The sequence below is a fragment of the Mus caroli genome, unplaced genomic scaffold (genome assembly GCF_978045245.1).
Source record: "Mus caroli unplaced genomic scaffold, Mus_caroli_1 scaffold_15, whole genome shotgun sequence".
In the NCBI taxonomy this organism is placed as follows: Eukaryota; Metazoa; Chordata; class Mammalia; order Rodentia; family Muridae; genus Mus; species Mus caroli.
The window spans coordinates 103,379,401-103,403,975 of record NW_028227270.1 but is presented as its reverse complement, the minus strand read 5'-3'; the positions used below and the strand labels follow the sequence as shown (position 1 = coordinate 103,403,975).

The following is a 24,575-nucleotide window of genomic DNA, read 5'->3' as shown; positions in this document are numbered from 1 at the left end:
AATAATAGATATCTTGAAGTAGGCATCAAAATCTATGAAAATTTATGTTTCAAAAATTGGGTGAATTGTAGTAGAATTTAAAAAATGAGGTTTCAGAGAATTTATAATTTAATAAGGCAAAAGAATTATAACCAAGAACAGAATACAAGGAAGACTGCTGGTGATTCTTTCAAAGTCACTACTAGTTTTTTTTCAGATGTTCTCAAAGTTAGGACAGTATTATAAAGCAAAGCTCATTTATTCACTTAGCAACTTTTGTCCTGGTTGATTCTGGTTCGTAGGACCCCAACAAAATAGGTACAGCTTCTATTTTTGTAAAGAAAATAAGCAAGTAATTATTTTTAGTTATTGAGAAGGTTGTTTTAAAATTTTAGTAGAGGACTTACTTTAAATTGTGTGTCAATCTACTAGAAGTTGGAAACTTACTAGATGAGTAAGGCCTCACCAATGAATAAAGTAATATTAAGTAGCAAGAAATCCATCATTTAAATTTCAATTCCATAACACCATACGCTGCAGAAATTGGTGTGAAGGTGTGAGTCAGGATGGGTGAGAGTGTGAGAGAGAGAGAGAGAGAGAGAGAGAGAGAGAGTGTGTGTGTGTGTGTTATTGTTAGAAGTACAGACATGGAGTATCACAATTAATGAGTTGAAGCCATCAAAGTTTACTGGCCTATTTGTGAGCCCCAAAGACTAAAGTAACTGAAGCTTAGCTCATAATAAAAACCAGCAAACTTGAAATTAGAGAAGTAAGCAGGGAGGTGACCCGACAGGCGAAAACAGGAGACTTTGGCATGTTAGAGCAAATATACTAATCTGTCTGCAAAGAGGTATGAAGGCAAAACAAATTACACTGTACTCTACTTCATTCCTAAGGTCCTTAGCCCAATTTTACTAAATAGTGAGAGAGAGAGACAGTGTACTGGCTAGTTTTGTATCAACTTGACACAGCTGGAGTCATCACAGAGAAAGGAGCTTCAGTTGAGGAAATGCCTCCATGAGATCCAGCTGTAAGGCATTTTCTCAATTAGTGATCAAGGGGGGAGGTCCTCTTGTGGGCGGTTCCATCTCTGGGCTGGTAGTCTTGGTTCTATAAGAGAGCAGGCTGAGCAAGCCAGGGGAAGCAAGCCAGTAAAGAACATCCCTCCATGGCCTCTGCATCAGCTCCTGCTTTCTGACCTGCTTGGGTTCCAGTCCTGACTTCCTTTGGTGATGAACAGCAGTATGGAAGTGTAAGTTGAATAAACCCTTTCCTCCCCAACTTGCTTCTTGGTCATCATGTTTGTGCAGGAATAGAAACCCTGACTAAGACAGATAGAGACAGACAGACAGATACATACGTACATCCCCTTTTAAGAATGAGAAGGAACAGGTTCAGAAGAGATAAAAGACTTACTAATAAGGTCATGATGTTCAGTAAGCCATTACTAAGTCTCAAATCTGAAACATTTTAACTAATGTCAAACAGTAAGTATTTTCTTTTCAATTATGCACTCAGAAGCAAAAAAGTAAGGTTAAGATGGCAAACCATGTCAAATGCTAAGGTAATCAGAAATATGGGTTTACAAATTTCTGGGATAATATTCACTTATCAGTGAGTACTTATCATGTGTGTTCTTTTGTGATTGGGTTACCTCACTCAGGATGATATCCTCCAGACACATCCATTTGCCTAAGAATTTCATAAACTCATTGTTTTTAATAGCTGAGTAGTACTCCATTGTGTAAATGTACCACATTTTCTGTATCCATTCTTCTGTTGAGAGACATCTGGGTTCTTTCCAGCTTCTGGCTATTATAAATAAGGCTGCTATAAACATAGTGGAGCATTTGTCCTTATTACAAGTTGGAACATCTTCTGGGTATATGCCCAGGAGAGGTATTGCTGGATCTTCCTGTAATACTATGTCCAATTTTCTGATGAACTGCCATACTGATTTCCAGAGTGGTTGTGCAAGCTTGCAATCCCACCAGCAATGGAGAAGTGTCCCTCTTTCTCCACATCCTCGCCAGCATCTGCTGTCACCTGAATTTTTGATCTTAGCCATTCTGGCTGGTGTGAGGTGGAATCTCAGAGTTGTTTTGATTTGCATTTCCCTGGATTAAGGATGTTGAACATTTTTTCAGGTGCTTCTCAGCCCTTCGGTATTCCTCAGCTGAGAATTCTTTGTTTAGCTCTGTACCCCATTTTTAACAGGGTTATTTGATTTTCTAGAGTCCAGCTTCTTGAGTTCTTTGTATATACAAGATACAATTTGCAAAACACATGAAACTCAAAAAGAAGGAAGACCAAAGTGTGAATACTTCGTTCCTTTTTAGAATGGGGAACAAAATACCCATGGATGGAATTACAGAGACAAAGTTCATAGCACAGCCTGAAGGAATGACCATCCAGAGACTGCCCCACTTGGGGATCCACCCCATAAACAACCACCAAACCCAGACACTAGGCAGATGCCAACAAGAGCCTGCTGACAGGAGTCTGATATAGCTGTCTCCTTCGAGGCTCTGCCAGTGCCTAGCAAATACAGAAGTGGATGCTCACAGATCATCCATTGGACAGAGCACAAAGTCCCCAATGAAGGAGCCAGAGAAATACCCAGGGAGCTGAAGGGGACTGAAGCCCCATAGAAGGAACATCAATATGAACTAATCAGTACCCTCAGAGCTCCTTGGAATTATACCACCAATCAAAGAAAACACATAGTGGAATTTGTGGCTCTAGCTATATTTGTAGTAGAGGATGGCCTAGTCTGTCATCAATGGGAAGAGAGGCCCTTGGTTCTGTGAAGGCTCTATGCCCCAGTATAGGGGAATGCCAGGACCAGGAAGTGGGAGTGGTTGGGTTGGGGTGCAGGGGGAGGGGGAGGGAATAGGGGATTTTCGGAGGGGAAACTAGGAAAGTGGATAACATTTGAAATGTAAATAAAGAAAATATCTAATAAAAAATAAATAAAAACACACACACAAAAAAAAAAAGAAATATGGGCTTCACAAATATGTGAGAAAGAATAGGATGATTTACATAACATAATTAATGTATGATCTATCAATTATTTAAAACTGTACATCCCAGAAGAGTAAGATTGTATATGTGCAGCCTATAAAGAGGCTAAGTATTATTTTCAACTGTAAACTATGATGATTGATTTTATTGTCAAACTGTGATGTAGCAGAACTGCACAGGAAAGAGAAAACCTTCAATTAAGAACATGACCAAATGGCCTATAGGAATGCATGTGGAGCATGGTCTTTATTTCTGACAGATGTTGATGGGTCCAGCCCACTGTGACAATACCATCTCTAGGCAGGGGGTCCTGGGCTGTATGAGATAACTACTTAAACATGAACTAGCAAGAGAGTCAGCAAGCAACATTCCTCCACTATTCGTACGTATTATGAGTTTCTGCTTAAGGTCCTGCCCTAACTTCCCTCAGTAGATATAGTCTAAGGAAAATGTAAAAAAATAAACTCCTCAATTTCTAAGATGCTTTTTTGGCCAGAGTATTTTATCACAACAGCAGCAGCAGCAACAGCAACAACAACGAGACATTCCAACTCACTCTATTTTATATTAGATTTAATGTGTGCCCTAAGGCAGCTATTTTTAAACATAAGTTGAACTTTTCTTAGCAGTATATTTTTTTAACTAAAAGCAACCCTATATCAACCTGTATTTGAAAAAGTATTTCAAAAATGTTGCTCTTATATTTTAAGAAATGTGGTACATGACTGTCAAAGGTGTCAGTGGAAGGCTGAGGTGATGGTTCACAGAGTAAGCATGAGAATTTAAGCTCAAAGCCACAGAACACATAATAAAACTGCAAAAGGCCACATGCATCTGTAAACCCAGCTCTATGGAAAGGGAGACAGGAAGATCAGTAGGGCTTGCTGACAGGTTCAGTGATAAATCCTGTTCTCAGTGGAATAAAGTAGACAGTGATTGAACAGGACAGGCAATATCCCCTCTGGCCTCAGCTCATGTGCACAGGCATGTATATCACACACATACATAAGCACACATAATGCCCCCACACACATCTTTTTAAATTAGTTTCTGTGTATTCACAGCATTTATAGTGTAAAAATGTAATGTAAGTATATTTCTCAACTAGTAAAACATAGAAAGATTACACACACACACACATACACACACAGGTTTCAAAGCTCAGAGAAAGCAAACGTCACTACTGAGTACTTGGGTTCTAACACTGGTAAATATATGTGACTTCTCTGACTCATGAACCTCAAGAGCCACCAAAGTAAATAATGTAGTTCTTTAACTCTACTAAATTTTAAAACAGGTTGACATTAGAAAACATTTTTATTTACCCAGTCCTTAAATAATTATCAAGTTGGAAATAACATGAATTCAAAGACTTGGCTATGAAGTCTGCATACGTACCTTTGTCTTTCTTAAAATCCAAAGCATCTTCTTTATCAGTCACTATCTCCTTCATATTGATGATACTCTGGTGGGTTAGTTGCCGTAGAATTTTAATTTCTCTAATTGCTGTAATTGGGAAACCCTCCTTTTCATTATCCAGACGTACTTTCTTTAAGGCTACCATTTCTCCTATTAGACAGTTAAATAAAATCAAGTTACTAGCTATCAAAAGACAATGCCATTTTTCATAATTTAAACATTTTTATCATTTCTGTTCCTAACTTTTAAAATTATAATTCACAAGTTGTTTTCATGTCCAACGTACTAGATAATATTTGTAGTTTAAGGAAGTAAATTTTGGAGCATTTCACTGCATTGAGCAGCATGCAGTTGGCTAGGATGAGGTAGGGATGGATCCATTGCTTGTCAGAAAAGAGGATGGTAAAGAGTGAGCGTATTGTCACCTTCTCTGTGTAAAGGAGGGAAGGGTCACTATAGCCAGAGTATTAAAATTTAGGTATGTGTGAGCTTTGTATCAGACAGAATGTAATTAATCAGACATATAAACAAACACAAAGTTATTACACGTTAAGTGTAGGTCCAGATGGTTTAGATTTTGGAGGTTTGGCGGGGGGTGGGGATGGGTTGTTGTTTTGTGGGAATATGTATAGCCTTAGTAGGCTAAGCATCAGTCAGCATAAGAAAAAGTTCCATAAAGGCATATTCATTCCACTTCTTTGGAAGTAAAGTAAAAAAGACTGATGTTACAAATTTTCTAAGGAAAAAAATTTATCCTCTTAAGCATTAAAATTCTCTTTTAAATTTTTTCACTGTTTTCCTATATATAATGTAGTATGCTTCATTAAAGCTTCTGAAAGTTATAATTTAATCTTATTAATAATACATTATAAATATCGATGGTTACTATATGTTCTAATTGCCTATATTTGTTTCTAACCATAAGGTGGTTAAACTAAATGGCCTCAAACAGCTGTCAATTTTAATCTTAGTTTATGTTAAATAGACAGTGTAAGTTCTGCCATGCAGTAGTGATGAATGCCTTTAATCCCAACACTCAGAAGGGAGAGGCAGACAGCAGATCTCTTAGTTTCAGGCCAGTCTTGGCTACACAGAGAAATACTGTCCCAAGGTAAGTAAGTAGGAGGGAGAGGCAGGAAGCTAGTTTTATGCACTATTTAGTTAAATACCTAACTTCTCCTATAATATGACTTCTAACACAACTGCTTTTCTGGAGGAGGTATTTCAAAACTTTCCCCCATGTTCTTAATTATAAGAAAAAGTAATGCAGAGTTTTGTCCAAAGGGTAAACTTCTATACATGGGAGAAAGTTAGCCAAAAGAAAATTTTATGTGACTTAATACAAAATAACTTCACTCCTAAAAATAAGTATGGTGACACAAGCTTGTGTCACCAGCCCTCAAAAAGATAAAGCAGGAGAGTCACAAATTTCACAGCAGCCTGGGCTACATAAATACATACCTTGCCTCAAAAAGAAAAATTAAACTACTAATATTTTAGCCTAGGTAGCAACAGTTTTAATAATTATTTCACCACAAAAGGAACACATTCCCCTAAATTCTGCCATATAACATATCACAAATACTAAAAGAAAGTTTTTAAAAGTTTGTTATGTGGCCACATGTACTGATATGAGGACACAGGAAATGAACATACAGGATAAAAATTAAGACTAAGCAACAGCACAAAGAATTTTTACTTCTTTTGGAAATTCTTAAAGCTCTACATTAGAGGAAAAAACAGAAAGTAAGCACATTCTACCCGAAACTTAACATCCTTACCAGTGTCTTTGTCCCTGGCTTTGTAAACTTGTCCATAAGTACCTTCTCCAATAATTCCGATGATATCAAATTTATCCACGCAGCGTTTCCCCCAGTCAATATCTTTTTCTTTGATTTCGCCATAGCGAGGCCCACATATTCTATTAAATATAGTTCTGAAGTTTTTATAGACAATCAAGCAAACTAAATGAACTGCTTAATAATTCAATAGCAATCTTGCCCAATCTTAAATCATTATTTTACACTATTCATGTATATTTGTAAACATTCAAGTAAAACAAGTTACTGTCAGTTGATATTACAAGTTATAAAAATAAACTATAATTTCTACACACTCACTCTAAGTAGATAAGAACTTCAAAGAGAAGTAGCAACTTTTTCTTTATAACGCTTTTAGGAAGGTAGCTTTTCAGTAAGAAGGTAGAAACATTACTAGAAATCATCAAGATTTTCTACTCAGTCTCCACAAATTTTTTCATTCAAGGATTCTCTCTCTCCCATATATATATGTGTATATACATGTTCATGTGCATACACACACACACACATGCACACACACATAGTACAAGTTAGCAAATAGTAACATAAGAAACTGACTACAAATTACTTACAAAATGATTCATAGCATTATAAAACACCATCATAAACATACTGAAAATTTTTCACTCAGCAAGTATAGGAAGTCTTAATTCATGTAAAAGCACAACTCAAAATTCCATACTTGGGTAGAGATTAATAGAAATGTCAAAAATCAAATTCTCTAAAAAGGTGTTTCTTTGTTATATTTTGATATTTAATAGCAGGGCCAACATAGACTCAAGAATTATAGCAAAAGGATTCAATGATAGACTAAAGTTTTCTGCTCTTAATAGAAAATAATTTTATATTTTTAAATTAGTTGCTACCTGAAGAGCAATTTTAAATTAAATCTATGCCAAAAGTTTAGACATTTTTAAAAAGTATTTTAAAAGTATTTTATTTCTTACCTTCAAGGAAAAGAACTCTACCCGATATTTAACAGGAAGATACATCAGCTCCATTTTTAAAAAAAAAATTCTATCTCTTGGAAAATGACAAATGCATAGAGTTATATGGAAAAAATGAGTAGTTAAAAGCAAAGGAAAACACTACCCATTACTGATTTTGTTTGAGTACACTGAATGCTGTCTTCCATTTTGTTCAATTTCAGTGTTTTTATATTAGTTAGCTATCTTAATGATAGATTAGTGTCTTTCACACATGTAACACCGCCAAATTAATAATTACAAACTGTAAGAAAATTTCATTTGGTTTTATTAGTAGCTGCAAATAGGTACCACCGTTCATGAATATTTGTTTCAGAACTCTAAACCAACCTGTATATTTATGTTCAAATAAATATACACTTTTCATTTAAATCTTACTGTTTTCTACATTTTTTAGTTATCCAGGATACAATGTGTCCAGTCAACTTAAGTGCCAGTAGAAAGCAAGCACATACTTAGGCCTTCGTTTGCTATGTAACTGTGCTGCTGTTTTCTTCTCCTCTGGACTCTTGGAAAGATCATCTCCTCCTGGTAACTCAGGGGGCAATGGTAAATCAGCAAGCAGACATCGGAGTTTCTTTTCTACTTCTTTTTTAACTGCTTTGACAGAAATGTTGCCTCTTAAGCTAAAGAAAAAAAAAAGGGGGAGTGTAAGTCATATCAACCATAAGTCATATCAACCGTAATTGATTACACGATAAAACTATGATCATATTTTAAAATTTAAGCAGCATGCAAAGGCATATGTCATACTTCAAGTCCATCTAAACAGATTATTATCCTTCAACCACTAAGTAACAACTTTAAGAAAAAGGTGACACAAAATTAAGTAAAAACCATAGAAATCTATAGAGTAGACCTTAATAGTAGTATATGAATACTGATTAAATGTAGTAAGTGCAAGACAAATGTGGATTCAATATCTTTTTATCTTTGCAAATTTGAAACTATTTTTTAAAAATAAAGTCTAGGGAGCTGGGAAGATGGTGTCATGGTGCTAGTCGTTCAAGTGTAAGAATCTGGATTCAAATCTCAAAACTCCACATAAAGCTGGGCACAGCAGCACAGTCTACAATCTCAGTAATCCTCATCTGAGAGGGGAGGGGAGGAGGCAGGAGAATCCCTGAAAGCTCATTGGCCAGCTACCCTGGTGTTTATATTGGAGTAACAAAGAGAAGTTGCCTAAAACAAGGTCAGAAGCAACATTCAAGGTTGCCCTTAGAGCCTATACCAGCAGTATTGCATGCACATACAATACACACATACAAATAACAAAGTTTAAACTTTAAAAAAATAAGCTCTAACTTTCAAAATTGTGAATTAAAAAGAAAGAATCAAATCAATATGCTTTGCAAGAAACCTCATAATTTTGTAGTATTTGATTCTGACAAGGAGACAATGATGCCTTCTTTTTAACAAATAAAATCACAAACTACAATTAGTACACGATTCTCTTGCCCATTTACATAACCAAAACCAATGAATTCACTTTTAGTCTCAGCACTTGGGATGTACAGGCAGGTGGATGGAACTCTGAATTTGAGGCCAGTCTAGTTATAGAACTACATAGTGAGACCTTGCTTTAAAAAAAAAAGTTGCCGGGTGTGGTGGCACACGCCTTTAATCCCAGCACTCAGGAGGCAGAGACAGGCGGATTTCTGAGTTGGAGGCCAGCTTGGTCTACAAAGTGAGTTCCAGACAGCCAGGGCTACACAGAGAAACCCTGTCTCGAAAAACAAACAAACAAACAAAAAAAGTTGTTTCTCAGCTGTTCCAGCTGCCCTGCCTTTACTCTGCCATCAGGAATGCTAACCCTCCATGATAGAATTACAAGTGAATTAAAGGCCTGGTTAGTTCTACACTTTTTTTTTTTTAATTTCCACAGAATTATAATTTTCAAATTGTATCTGAAGTTGTAATTGATAATTTAAATTTTTCCAATACAAAAAAGAAATCTGTTACCTAAGAGAACCTTTTAATGATAAAAACAGAGAATTTATTACATAAATATTCAGACCAGGGTTTTGTTGTTGCTGTTGGTTTTGTTTTCTTTTCTTTTATTTTGCTTTTCAAGAAAAGCTGTACAACACTGGGGTCAGATTTTTGAAGGGAGGGCTATGGTTGAAGTTGGAGTTCAGTAGTAGGAGGATGGCCCAGCATGTACAATTCTTGAGTTAAACCCCAAAGCCACTAAACAAAAGAGAAAAATAAACCACTTCACTTTCATACCACTAAAGTTCCCCTTTAATAGAAATTAAGAGTGTCAGTATACCAGGTATTTAGAGGATAAAACACAAACACTAAAGTACCAGCAAAGAAATAATACGTTGACGGACAACAAAGTCCACAGGAACACAGATATTCCTTAAGAGTTTTCAAATTAGTCAAACTCTGGTAGCAACACTGCTACAAGGAAGAAGGTGGCAAACCAGACCATCTCTTTCTTCTTCCTGTAACAACCTAAACCAATTTCTGCGAGAAAATCTTTTGAGTTCACCTTTTATAAATTTTACAAGCTAAGATTATAAAGGGAAAAAAGTGATTTACTAGAAAAATAGAAAATATCCATAGCAAGTAAAAACAAAAATAAGTATAAGGCATAGTGGTGTAAGCTTTTAATTCCAACACTCAGAGGCAAAGACAGGTGGATATCTGGTTTTTAAGGCCAGCCTGATCTAATAGCAAACTCCAGGCCAGCTAGACATTTCTCAAAAAGTGAAAATAAAAAAACTAAAAACAAACAAACAAACACACCCCAAGAACAAATGTCAAAGAAAAACAAGAGTCTGAACTACAAAGATCAAAAGTCCTAATGAGAAAATTCTACAATAAAAGGGAAGAACTGAAGGCTCTGAGCCACGCAACACACCAAGTGCCTGTCCCATTAGCAACCAAATAAGCACAAAACCTAACAATGTAACTTCAAGACTATAAAAATTCAAAGTGTTAAAATCTACTACTGTTAAGATGATTCCATACCCAAAAAGGAGAGCTCATGGTGGCTCAGGCCTTTAACCCCAGCACTCTGGAGATTCAGTAGGCAGAGGCAGGTAGATGCTAATCTTGTCTACCAAAATGAGTTCCAAGAAAGCCAGATACGCAGAGAAACCATGTCTCAAAAAAACAACAACAAAAGATGATTCCATAACATTTCAGAATATAAACTAGCATGGCCTTATTAGGATACAATTTGTTGCTTTCATTTCTAAAGTTTTAAATGGGTATAATTTGTCATATTCTATCTTAACCAAGTGTCTATATAGATTAATAGTAGAAAGTATGATGTATTGATTGTTATAGATAAGCATATCGAACCTATCAAGATTAACATGGAAATATCTTCAACAAGTAAATGAAAAAAAAAAGGAAAGGAATACACAATCCTAATTCATTTTAAATAAAGAAAACAACCATGTTTTCTGTAAAAACACAATGGTAACAGAAGAAACAGTTTGTTGCAGTTCTAAGAGAAGGATTCAAAGTGAGTATGACATATACTATTTGGCTAAGACTCATAGAGGCTCCAATCAAGTAAAAAGGTGAAAAGATTTAGCTTAGAGGAACCTCTGATCTGATAATGTAGGAAGAGTTCCCTACAATTAAGAAGACTGGGAGGAGTAGAAAGAACTACCTTTTTAATATTGGCTTTATTAACAGCTATTAAGAGGAGTAATCAAATTCCAAAATCATCATTTGCAGTTCCAATTAGAGTAACTGATTAAGACAAATCTTATTAGTGGGTGCTAAACCATTAGATGACCAGTTGCAGGGAAAAAAAAATCTTCAAATTGACAAATGTGTTATCCTACAAATTCTACAAAAAAAGGGTCACAAGTACCTTCTACATAGAGGTTTTTAAGGTTGGTCATCACTTAACCAAGTTATCACATCACAATTTAACATTGTGTTCATCATATAATAGGAAGTATATAAAATCATCTAAATATTCTAGCCCAAAACTGTTTTGTCCTCAACCTAACCAAGATCCAACTGATTTCTAGTTTATAGGAAATGGAAAGGTAAGAGAAGAGCAAGTGAACTGTCATCAAGAAGTATAATCAGACAAATACTACTATAAAACTACAGAGAGATGGCTCAGCCGTTAAGAGCACTGACTGCTCTTCCAGAAGTCCTGAGTTCAATTCCAAGCTACCACATGGTGGCTCAAAACCATCTGTAATGTGAACCAATGCCCTCTTCTGTGTGTCTGAAGACAGTGACAGTGTATTTACATATAATAAATAAATAAATCTTTAAAAAAAAAAAAAAGACTACCGATCCAAAGTCTTCAACTCGTGAGGGTAACAATGCAATTTTCTTAGGTTACATTAATGGTATTTGTGACTAAACTGAAAACTATGGCAACCACTTATTTTCAAGAGATGTGCATACACATATACCTTCCCTATACAGAAAATTTTAAAGCATAGAAATAAATATTAAATAAAATATTAGCATTTGTTGACTCTAAAAACTTGGTTCTCAACCTGTGGTCACAACCCTTTGGGAAGGGAGGAGGCTTAACAATCCTTTCACAGGGGTTGCCTGAGATCACCTTGCATATTAGATATATGTACATTATAATTCATAACAGTAACAAATTTACAGTTATGAAGTAGGAACAAAAATAATTTTATGGTTAGGCCTCACCACATATAAACAACGTATTAAAAGGTCACAGCATTAGGAATATCGAAAACCACTGCTCTAGAAGGTTATATAGATGCTGATTTTATTAACTTTTTTAAATGCCTGAATACATAAAACTGAGTACAGATTTATAAAATCATAGTCACAAAACAACACATAAAATCTTTCATAGATAATTATTTAAGGATGTAACTGTGACAGTTAGCTAGGAATGGGTAAAAGCATGCTTAAAGAAAGTAAGATGGGGGGGTTGGAGAGATGGCTCAGTGGTTAAGAGGACTGACTGCTCTTCCGAAGGTCCTGAGTTCAAATCCCAGCAACCACGTGGTGGCTCACAACCATCTGTAATGTAATGAGATCTGACACCCTCTTCTGGTGCATCTGAAGACAGCTACAGTGTACTTACATATAATAAATAAATCTTAAAAAAAAAAAGAAAGAAAGCAAGATGTAAAGCATTCATTAAGATGTGACTACTGAGACTGTGTAGACCATAATGGTTCTTTAAAATAACCTTTAGATTTCCAGTGAATAACAAGTAAATAAAGATGGCTTTCAAGTTCAGGTTCGTGCAGGATTCCAAAAGCATATCAGGACAGAAAAGAAGATCTGTATATCATACATCAACAAGATAGAAAATTTCAACAAATAATGATCCCCCCTCTCCCTTCCCCTATCACCCTACCCCAGGTTGCTAAAAAACTGGTGAAAGGGAATGTGGGGTATGGAGTTGCTCCCCCCTTATGAAAGAGGGGAAACCCAACATTATGTGCTTATAAAAACTTAAAAACCAGTCCTTTTCAAGCAAAACATGAAGTCTATTATACCTTGTAACTCTCTGCACAAAAGCAACTAGTCATTTTATTTCTTTTTTTATTTAATAAAAGCATCATTAACCTAAGGTCGTCAGTATTTCCTGTTGTCTTGATTTATACTAAAGCTAATAATTATAGTATCTGAGATGCATAGAACTTTCGATTACAAAATTTTATCAGGTCACTTAATTTAAATAACTAATCTATGATTTTTCAGGATAAATATTTTTACTTTTGGATATAAATACATGGAATAGAGCACAAAAAAACTGAAAACATAAGACTATCAACAACTACTATGACCTTATACTTGTAATCCACTAACAAAATTATACTTCTAACAAAACTTAGACTATAAAAATATCTTTTTCTCTATCCAAGTAATTTTAACCATTTCTTTTTCACAGTACATTTTTATTTAGTTACTTAATTATAACTTTGCTGAAAGTAATGTCTCCTCTTTATATACTTAAAACTTGTACTTAAATCAGTTACTGAAAGAAATAAGTTAATGGCACAGACATGTCTGTAGTAGTATTCAGTAACAGTAAGAAAACATACATACAAAACATACAAACCCACAAAGACACAATCAAAACAGAAAAACAAGAGACAGTAAAGATCAAGCAATCTGTAGCTGGGTGAGTGTGGTGGCGCACACCCATACTACAAGCACTCAAGAGCTCTGCAGAGGCAGGCAGCTCTCTATGGGTTAAGAGGTTAGCCTATTCGAAACACTAAGCTCCAGACCAGCCTACATAGCATAAGGCCCTCTGAATCTCCTTCCCTGCCCATTCCTTAAAAAACAGCAAAATAAGCAGGCTTTTTCTTTGAAGAGTTACTAGTTTTAAATTTGTCTGGACTCACCTATCAGCATCTTTATCTTCAGGCAGCATGGGAGGCAAAGGTAATGGCGGTAACGTAGAGGTCACTAAAGCCACATGCTGCTCCTTCTCCTTAGCTCCTGTGCTTGGTGTGAGTGGCTTGCTTTTCTCTTTAGTGGAAACTGGTTCTTCCTTTGTAGCAGCGGGTTTACCCTCCTTCCCAACAACTGTTTTCTTGGTGGCTTTCTCTACCGTCAAATTATTGTCTACCTTTGTTACTTGAAGCGGTGGCTTTGTTTTTGCTTTGTCGCTTTTGACGGTCCCACCACTTGAAGGAGAAGGTGCATGCTCAGTTTTAAGTTTTTTGACTTCCTTCACATGGTTTGTCTGTGAGACACTGGCACCAGTTTCTGTGTTCCCCTTGGTAGGTGTAGAAGCATTTGAGGCTTTGGCAGCTTTGGCAGCTGCTTCAGCAGCCTTAGCAGCTTCTGCAGCTTTTGCTGCCTCTGCAGCTCTTGCTGCCTCTGCAGCTCGTGCCTTTTTATTCTTGTTCAATTCAGCTGCCAAGCTACTCTTCAGAGTTAGTGTGCTAGGAGAAATGCTTGAATGACGACTTCTTGATCTAGACAGTCTGTGCCTGCTCCGAGATCTTGAGTGCCTAGATGAATATGGGCTTCTGCTTCGGGATTTGGCAGATCGTCTGATGAAAAATAATTTAACATTTAGTCAGTAACCAAATTAAACTCTGTAGAGTGCTAATTTAAATCTCTGAAATGAAACAAATTTACTTAATTTCAAAATGGTAATATAGTGTTTGTAAAGTTGCTGTCATTGAGTAAAATACCAGATGACAATTTTCTTTAAAATACTCCTCCTTTCTCTGGCCTGTGAATGCCCAAAGATAAACCTGGATTTAAAACAAACAAATAAACAAACCAAAAATCAATAAATAAAAAACCAACTTCCCTAAGAAATGTAACAATTAGGGCAGCAACAGGCCATCCTGTTATCTCAGAAAGGAGAAGTCTTCCACTCCTCCCCACTCCCCCTCCCCTCACTTGGTTATATTTTCTAGCACAAACTGTTGTCTCTTCACCACCATGACTCCTGTTTTTGACACTTCAGAGCTCCCTGCTACTCTTCTATCTTACCCCTGCAATCACTTCATTAAAAATCCAGCACCTACATTGAGGCTCACAAACATCCCTAACTCCAGGTCCAAAAAACCTGACACCCTCTCCTGACCTCCACAGGCTACTGTGCACACAGGGTGGTGCACTCAGTTGTGTACACACATCCCCTAATATTTGGGGGGGTGGAGGGGGGAATGTATCTGTACTGGAAATATAAAGTCTTTTTAAAAAAATCTCTTGCCCATCTAAATTGGATTCCATTTCTTTTTAGAGCTTTAACTAACTAGTGTGTGTATGGGGGTGAAGAGTAATTAAATTCACAATGTTTAACTCTACAGGAGACAGGTTAACACAATTTAACATACTTAACAGAAGAAAAGACAGCTCTTACTAGACTTTGGTAGAAATGATGGTTATAAAGTAGGACAGGTTAACACAGTAAACTACCAAAGACAGCCCTTACTTAAGAAACATTGCAGAAATTACAGGAAGCGGGAAAAGTAAAGCAAGAAATTCCAGAAACCCATAGTGAAAATAGGCAGAAAAGAAACTTCCTTTACAGCTACCGTCCGAGATATTTTTATAAACAATCTATAATTCTAGAATACAAGTGAAATTACTAGGCATAAAATTAAATGAAAATCATAGTTTGGTAGTCTAAAATGTAATATAGAAAAACAAAACTCAGCCAGGCATGGTGGTACATGTCTTTTAATCCCAGCACTTAAAAGGCAGAGGCAGTCAAATCTCTGTGAATTCTAGGCTAGCCTGGTCTACAAATCAAGTTCCTGGGCAGCCAGGCCTACACAGAGAAACCCTGTCTAAAAAACCAAAACCAAAACAAAACTCAAATCTTGGTAACTTTTACTAATGATTTTGTCATACATTACTAAAAGCATTACCACTTTACTAATGCTTCAGGCATATGGTTGTAAGAGTAAGAAAAAAATGAATATTCAAACTTGTAACAATTACACTATAATTTTTTAAAATTTTTCTTGGACTGACAATACAGTTCAGTCAAAGTGCTTGCTATGAAATCTGAGTACCAAAATTCAACCATCTGCAAGCTGTCCTCTGACCTCAATACAAACTCACTCTCTTTCTCTCCTCTCTCTCTCTCTCTTTCTCTCTCTCTCTCTCTCTCTCTCTCTCTCTCTCACACACACACACTCACATAAGTTAATACAATTAAAATATTTCCTTCTAATAGTTCTATACTGTTGAGTCTACAATGAGCACATATTAATTATTCATTGATTGGTTTCCACAAGTTAAAAGAGCTCTTTAAAAGCAGAAAAGATGGCTCACAGGTTAAGAGCACTATGTGCTCTCAAAGGATCAGCACCAAGGTCAGGCACCCTGCTCTAGGAAATCCAAAGGCCCCATCTGGCTTCAATAGATGTTTATGGCTTCAAAATATGTTTAATTTGCACATACTTATACACAGACATAAACATAATAAGAGTTTTAAAAGACATCTTTTAAAAAGCTAAGAGATGGTCTGGAGAGATGGCTCAATGGTTAAGAGCACTGGCTGCCCTTCCAGAGATACTGGGTTCAATTCCCAACATCCACATGGCAGCTCACAACTGTCTCTAACTCCAGTTCCAGGGCATCTGACACCCTCATAAAATAAAAGAGAGACACTTAAAAAGAGAGAGAGAGATTATGCTCCTAAGAAGTTTTCCCAAACTCATACAACTCAAATAAAATCAGAATTGCAACTCAAACTAACTAGGGTTCACTATTAATTAGTTGTGGTGACTCCCCACCATAAAATTATTTTTTTATAACTACTTCATGACTGTAATTTTGCTAAGGTATGTCTGAATAATAATGTAAATATTTTTGGAGACAGAAATTTGCCAAAGGGGCTCAGCAAAGGGGTCACTACCCACAAATTGAGAACAGCTGCCTTAAAGAGAGAGTATAATGTCCATTGAAGCCAGACAGGGCCTTTGGATCTCCTAGAGCTAAGTGCCTGACCTTGGTGCTGATCTTTTGAAAGCACGGAGTACTCTTAACCCTTGAGCCATCTTTTCTGCTCCTAAAGAGTTCTTTTTAACAAGTCAATAATGTGCTCAACTATATCAGAGACTTTGCAAGAATCCAGTTCTTAACATTGTACTTGGTGAACAAACACAAACTCAGGCTGATTTGTCCTTTGCCACCAAGGCTGCTGCAATATACCCTCTCTTCCACAGCTCTTATCAGCACTGTATTCTTGCCACTTCAGAGTTCCAGGTTACTACTGACTAAGCATCCTTTATGAACTCCTTTAATCTACATCTTACATCACCGCTGTGATCTCATTTTAAAGTCTCTTGAACCATCTAAGATGGATTTCACTCTTTCTAGAGGGCCACTAGCCTAGAGGTACACCAAGTATATCAAAATAGGTATACCAAAATACTTTATCACAATTTTAGCTTCCTAAATTATTTTTGCTAAAGAATATCCAATCTGTCATTTGGTATCATCTCCCAGTCTAACTTCCTAGGATAATGGAAAACACAGAAGCTCGTGTAATAAGTTTCCAATTTTTCTTATCCCACTTTTTCTGTCTTATCTTACATCCTCAGGGAATTATCTCAGTCACATTTACTTTACAAGCTTGTTAAGTCCTCAAAAGAGGTATGAAATGTTTACCAAATTGAAAATCACCATGTTGTCTTTTTTTTCCCCCAAAATGTCTTTCTACCTCCATGTTTAGTGCACAATAATTAGTAAATGGAACCACTTGAGATGTCTATCAACATTCAAATGTGTTTTAAAAAAAAAATGGTACATACACAAAATGGAACTTCACCGAGCCATAAGCAAAATCAAATTGCATTTGTAGGAAAATGAAAGTGGAAATTGTTATGTTAGGCGGATTAAACAGGACTCGTTTTTTTAAAAGCAAATTTTTCTCTTAAATGCACAATTTAGATTTTAAATTATTTGTGTATAATTTTAAAAGATCTCTACACGCAACACTTACCTAACCTTCCTAAGTCAAAATTTCAAATGGCTGGACACGAAGACATAACTTTAATCCCAGCAGTAGGAAGGCAGAAGCAGGCAAAAACCTCGTGTGTGTGTGTGTGTGTGTGTGTGTGTGTGTGTGTGTGTGTGTGTGTGTGTGTGAGACCAGCTTGGTCTACATAGTGAGTTCCAGACTAGCCAGGGCTACGTAATCAGACAGTGGGAAAAAAAAAAAAAAAAAAAAGACAACAACAAACGGTGCTCCTCTGTACTAAATTTATTATGCACTGTTTTAAGTGTTCTGCTAACTATTTCCAACAGCACTGTACAAGACTCTTAAATATATCTCATTTAGTATTTATCTTATCTAATCTGTACTATTATAGTCAAACTAATGATTCCATCAGATCTGGTACCATCTGAAATTAAGACTTAGAAAGTGCATATATGGTCTTCATATTTGTTCCTTTTAACATTCTCTATTTTTAATTTTACTATTCTCTATCTATTTAACCAGGCTATAAATTTCATTTCCTGGCAAACACACATTATATCTCAGCAACTGTCTCATCTTATTGACCCTAACTCTATATATTCCCTTATAGCCATACTCTCTGAATACTGTCACTAGCAAACTACCTCAAATATAATGACTTAGAGCAATACAAATTATCTCACAGTTCTAAGACAGAAATCCAGTGAACTCTGAAAAATTAAACCATCTACCTCTGCTGAAATCTCTTGGAAAAATCTGTTCTCTTACTATTCCCAGCTTCACTTACTCAAGACCTCCATCATTCAGGCCTTTCTTTTTATCATATTTCTTTCCTCTCTGTTTCTATCATCACATGGCATTTCTGACTCAACCTTTCATTCAATCATATATGAACTACCTAGATAATATATAATCTCTCCATCTCGAAACTTAATGACATCTACTTTTTCATCATACCAACTTTTTGCCACAACATACTTTATATACATATCCCAGAGTATAGTATGGGTATTTTAAGGGAACACTATGTGGCTGACCATACTGTCCTCTTCTCTCACCCTACCCTATCCAGCTGATACATTCTCTCTGCTCCATTTATTATTGTAGATAGAGTAACCAAACCCACACTCACTGTTGAATGAAGTTTTTACATGTCCCAAGTGCTTCACTGGCCTTTTCTTCTTAGTTGTTACTGCAAGCCTTCACAACTTTCTTCATGCTCACAACCTCAGTTACAACATTTACCAGGCAAGTCTCCCAAATTATAATTACCTTCCACCTTACATACAACCTCACTGCTATCTATAATTGAACCCTCTGGTAAACTATTGATGCCTCATTCTCCTGAATCTTACCTTGTGGAGTACTGACCAAAAATAGCATAGCCTGAAAGCTTATCAAAAATGTTGTTTCTCACATCCTTATCCATACCTATAGTCTCATACATATTTATTTTAAATTGTAGACAGGTTAATCAAAAGGTGCTGGTTGGTACCTTGGTATTTTATCTTTCCTGCTGCTCAAACTCCTGGGCCCATAAACTCATAGTCATTGAAATTAACTAGGAAATAAGTATATTTTACAAAACTAGAACAAGAAAAATTCAATGTCTACAATGACAATACTAAGAACATTCTTAAAAAGACTTCCTACCATTTCTGTTTCCTTAGTTTCTTCCTGACTATATGTGCTGGCAGCTGCTGCCTCTTAAGGTTCTTCTTCCTTACTATATTTAGTCTCACACAGATTTTAATTTATACTTACAAATTGTGGTGGTCTGAGTAAGAATGGCCCTCACAGGCTCATATATTTGAATGTTTAGTCACCAGAGAGTGGCATTTATTTGAAAGGATTAGAAGGATTAGGAGGTGTGGCCTTGTTGGAGGAAGTGTGTCACTGGAGTGGGCTCTGAGGTTTCAAAAGCCCATGCCAGGCCCAGTCTCTCTCTCTCTCTTTCTCTCTCTCTCTGCCTATGGATCAGGATGTAGAACTCTCAGCTACTTCTCCAGCACCATGTCTGCCTGCTTGTCACCACGCTTCCCGCCAGGATGATAATGGACTAACCTCTGAAACTGTAAGCAAGCACACAATTAATGCTTTTTATAAGAATTGCCTTGGTCATAAGTGTCTCTTCACAGCAATAGAATAGTAGCTAAGACACACATGATAGCTTAGACCCCAGTCTCTTAGGCTGTTTGAATTGCTGAATGTTTCTTTACAAATTAGTCACCAGATGGATTTTGGCATAGGATTAGGATATGATTCCCATCAATTTCTGAAAGGACCAAAAACCTACCTTGGCCACTTTGTATTATTTACTCGAAGCAGTGCTCTCGGTACTGACCATCATAAAACAACACTGAAGAGCTCTACATATGACAGTATTAAGTCAACGTTTAATTCTTTATGTAAAAGTGAAAAAGTATAAGCATTTCTTTAGTATCAAATCTGGTTGGGTCTTTAATAGCATTGTATTCTTATCAAAGAATTGTTTTTAAATAAATTTGTAATTTATTATCGGTAACTATCTGAACTGTATAGCTATTTTGTATGCCTCTATACCTGACATGAATATTAACCCCTGGTTTAAAAACTCACCTCCTCCTCACTTCCAACTACCATTCATAGCCCTCAGTACAATACAACTAAACTATTAAGGTGTATTAAACCTGAAATATCCCCTATTCTCTTGCAATGGTGCCTGCTAAAAGGGCAAAAATCTGAAGTCACTGTACACTCCACAAGTTCTCTTCTTCCCCATACTCAATTCATCTCCAAGTCCTGGCAACTCCACCTTTCTTCAGTTCTAACTGTCTCCACACTCTTTAAACCAAACAGCTACAGGTACTCTCACTATTAGATTCTCAATAATCACTTTCTTGGAGTAGTCTCTATACCAGGCTCCTTACATAAAATCTTCACCTGTCCTAATTACTCTCAATGCAGCTACCTGAGTAATCTTCCAATCACCCCTCTAACAAACTCCTTAATCATAGCATGTACACAAAGTCTTTGTCCAGCCATTCAAAATTAATCAAGTATCTGGCCTAGAATTTTTTTTTCGCACATTCCTCCTATATTTGTCAAAGGGATACTTAACATCTCAGCATAATGGTTACCACCTATCTAAAATTTACCCTCATTTGAACTGGATTCAACTGATAACTACCTAGCATACAAGAAGCCCTGAGTAAAATCATCTACACAACACAAACCAAGCAAGATGGAGCACAACTATAATTCCATCATTCCAGAGTTGGAGGTAGAAAAAACTCAAATCAAAGTTTAAGGCTACACAGCAAGCTCCAGTCTACAATGAGACACATGAGACTGTCTAAACACACACACACAAAACATACACCAAAAACCCACCTCCTTCTTAATATGATGACAGAGAGAGAGAGATTCTGTCCAATAATCCTCCCACATTATTTGTCTCGTGTCATTATAATAAAAATAATTTAACCATCTTGCCATATTAAACTAAGAGAACTATCTTCAAAGCTCTGACTCTGAATACAAACCTTGCCAATTCCATATGCTCAAAAGTATTTATATAAGAACACCACTGATGTTATCCTTCTGGAATGCAATTTCACCGTGTTAACCCAGTTATCAAGGTGCTGCTGCAGATCAGTCTGGTCCTAATCTAGTTTTCCCTACTGCTAGGTTTGAATGTACTTAGTTCCCACAGTGGTACTGTGTGGGAAGGTTATAAAAACTTTGGAGAAGAAACTTGCTTAAGTCAATCTATCACTAGTGGCAGGCTCTCAGGTTTTATAGCCTGGCCCAATTTCCTGTTTTTCTCTGCTTCTTGTATATGAACAAGAAACAACTAGCCAGTAGTCTAAAACATGCTACTGCCATGCCTACCCCACATGACAATACTGTATACCCTCTGGAACTGTAAATAAAATAAATCTCTTTCCTGACAAAGGTGCTTTTTATCAAGGTATTGTATCACAGCACCATAAACAAAACTAACATATCTAACAACTACTAGATTTGACCAATGCTACTGTGTTTTCACTGACTATGAAGAACATCCTCCATCTCTTCATCCCAGTGATGCAGGGATGGTTCAACATACTGAGATCCATCAGCGTAACCCACTACATAAACAAGCTCAAAGGGGCGCGGGGGGCGGGGGGGGGGGGGCGGGGGGTGGGGGGGGGGACATAGATACTGAAAAAGCATTTGACAAAATTCAACCTCCCTTCATGTTAAAAAGTCTTGGAAATATCAGCAATTCAAGGCCCATACCTAAACACAGTAAAAGCAATATACAGCAAACCAGTAGCCAACATCAAACTAAATGGAGAGAACTTTGAAGCAATTCCACTAAAACCAGGGACTAGACAAAGCTGCCCACTCTCTTCCCTACCAATTCAATATAGTACTCAAAGTCCTAGCCAGAGCAATTAGACAACAAAAGGAGATCAAAGGGATATAAATTGGGAAAGAGGAAGTGAAGATAACACTATTTGCAGATGATATGACAGTATACTTAAGAGACCCTAAAAACTCGACCAGAGAACTCCTACAACTGATAAACAACTTCAGCAAAGTGACTGGATATAAAATTAACTCAAACAAATCAGTAGCCTTCCTATCCTCAAACGATAAACAGGCTGAGAAAGAAATTAGGGGAACAACACCCTTCACAATAGTCACAAATAATATAAAAAATATCTTGGCGTAACTCTAACCAAACAAGTGAAAGATCTGTATGAGAAGAACATCAAGTCTCAGAAGACCTCAGAAGATGGAAAAATCTCCCATGCTCATGGATTGGCAGGATTAATATAATAAAAATGGCCATCTTGCCAAAAGCATCCTACAGATTCAATGCAATCCCCATCAAAATTCCAAATCAATTCTTCATAGAATTAGAGCAATTCGCAAGTTCATTTGAACTAACAAAAAACCTAGGATAGCAAAAACTTTTCTCAACAATAAAAGAACATCTGGGGGAATCAGCAACCCTGACCTCTCAAGCTATACTACAGAGCAATTGTGATAAAAACTGCATGGCACTGGTACAGAGATAGACAGGTAGATCAATGGAATAGAATTGAAGACCCAGAAATGAAACGACACATCTATGGTCACTCAATCTTAGACAAAGGAGCTATAACCATCCAGTGGGAAAAAGACAGCATTTTCAACAAATGGTGCTGGTTCAACTGACAGTGCAAATTGATCCATTCTTATCTCCTTGTACAAAGCTCAAGTCCACATGTGTGGAGAGCCGTACTCTGCGAGCAATCGCTGTGGAGAGCCGTGCGCTTGCCGCAAGCAATCACCATTATAAGATGGCGCTGGCCTCCGCTGTGACTAACTAGTAAACAAGCCTGTGCGCAAGTGCGAGAGTGAACTCACTCCTAGTCACTGCCCATTCTCAGGGTGTAATAGTGGTGTGATGGGCAAGCAACGAATCAGGAGCTGTCACACCACATCAGGTGCTGAAACGTCATGGCTGAGCGCTATATAAGGGACTCCATTTTCTGGGGTCGGGGTCTTCCTGAGAAGTAAGCAATAAAGCTTTGCCGCAGAAGATTCCGGTTGTCCTGAGTGTGTTCTTGCCGGCGGGGGGAAAAAAGCTCGGGATACACATGAATCAAGGAACTCCACATAAAACCAGATACACTGAATCTAATAAAAGACAAATTGGGGAAGAATTCCAAATACACGGGCACAAGGAGAAACTTCCTGAACAGAACACGAATGGCTCATGCTCTAAGATCAAGAATCATCAAATGGGACCTCATAAAACTGCAAAGCTTCTGTAAAGCAAAGGACACTGTCAATAGGACAAAACAGCAACCAACAGTTTGGGAAAAGATTATTGGCAACCTACAATCCGATAGAGGTCTAATATCCAATATATACAAAGAACTCAAGAAGTTAGACTCAAGAGAACCAAATAACCCTATTTTAAAAATGGGGAACAGAGCTAAACAGAGAATTCTCAACTGGGGAAACTCAAATGGCTGAGAAACACCTAAAGAAATGTTCAACATCCTTAGTCATCAGGGAAATGCAAATCAAAACAACCCTGAAATTCCATCTCCTACCAGTCAGAATGGCTAAGATCAAAAACTCAGGTGACAGCAGATGCTGGCTAGGACGTGGAGAAAGGGGTAGATTCCATTGCTAGTGGAATCGTTCCAAATTTTCAAACAATAGTCCAAGAGTCTTTCCTTCATACAGCCTTACCAACTGCAAGACACAATAGTGCCTTATCAGCACCTATCTTGTGACCAGATCTATCATTCATAACGTTTTAAACATTTACCTCATTACCATATCAAACTATACCTTCTTTGAGGAACATAATATAATCAAAGTCAATTTTATTTTGTCTCCTTATACTCCATAGCTTAATGCCATTTGGATAGCAGTTCTTGCTCAAATGAATATAACACAATGAACATTAGTGTACAAAACACATTTTCAGCCAGGCGTGGTGGCGCACGCCTTTAATCCCAGCACTTGGGAGGCAGAGGTAGGCGGATTTCTGAGTTCGAGGCCAGCCTGGTCTACAGAGTGAGCTCCAGGACAGCCAGGACTACACAGAGAAACCCTGTCTCAAAAAACCAAAAAAAAAAAAAAACAAAAAAACTCACATTTCATTTGACTTGTTCTTCCTTCAGCAATGAAAATACATAGAAAGCAGATGGGGAAACTGGGACAGCATGCTTAAGAGACTTATTACATGTACATCAGAAACTAGAGGAAGAATCAAGAGTCAGGCAAGTCACCCCATCCAAAGCCTGGGGCTACTTTCCCCTACCAAACTAGACTCGTTCACCTACATTTACTTAGCTCTATACTAGCTTTCTTTCAAAAATCAGTTTGTTCACTGTAATCTGTCCATTTCCTGAAATCTGAACATTTATCACTTACCACAAGGCACTCCAGAATCAGATTTTTTAAAATAACAAAACCAATAAT

The 24,575-nt window shown here is 36.9% G+C and overlaps 1 protein-coding gene across 4 annotated transcripts in view; it reads right to left on the bottom strand.

Annotated features, from left to right (window-relative positions):
• Positions 1-24,575, bottom strand: part of Cdk13 (cyclin dependent kinase 13) — an 87,548-nt gene that overhangs the window by 41,132 nt on the left and 21,841 nt on the right. For all 4 annotated transcript variants that reach the window (XM_029468532.2, XM_029468533.2, XM_021179986.3 and 1 more), the window contains exons 2-5: positions 13,564-14,220; positions 7,687-7,857; positions 6,207-6,346; positions 4,405-4,575 (exon numbers count right to left, since the gene is read on the bottom strand). In XM_029468532.2, coding sequence (XP_029324392.1) covers positions 4,405-4,575; positions 6,207-6,346; positions 7,687-7,857; positions 13,564-14,220 — 1,139 coding nt within the window. The remainder of the gene's footprint in view (positions 1-4,404; positions 4,576-6,206; positions 6,347-7,686; positions 7,858-13,563; positions 14,221-24,575) is intronic.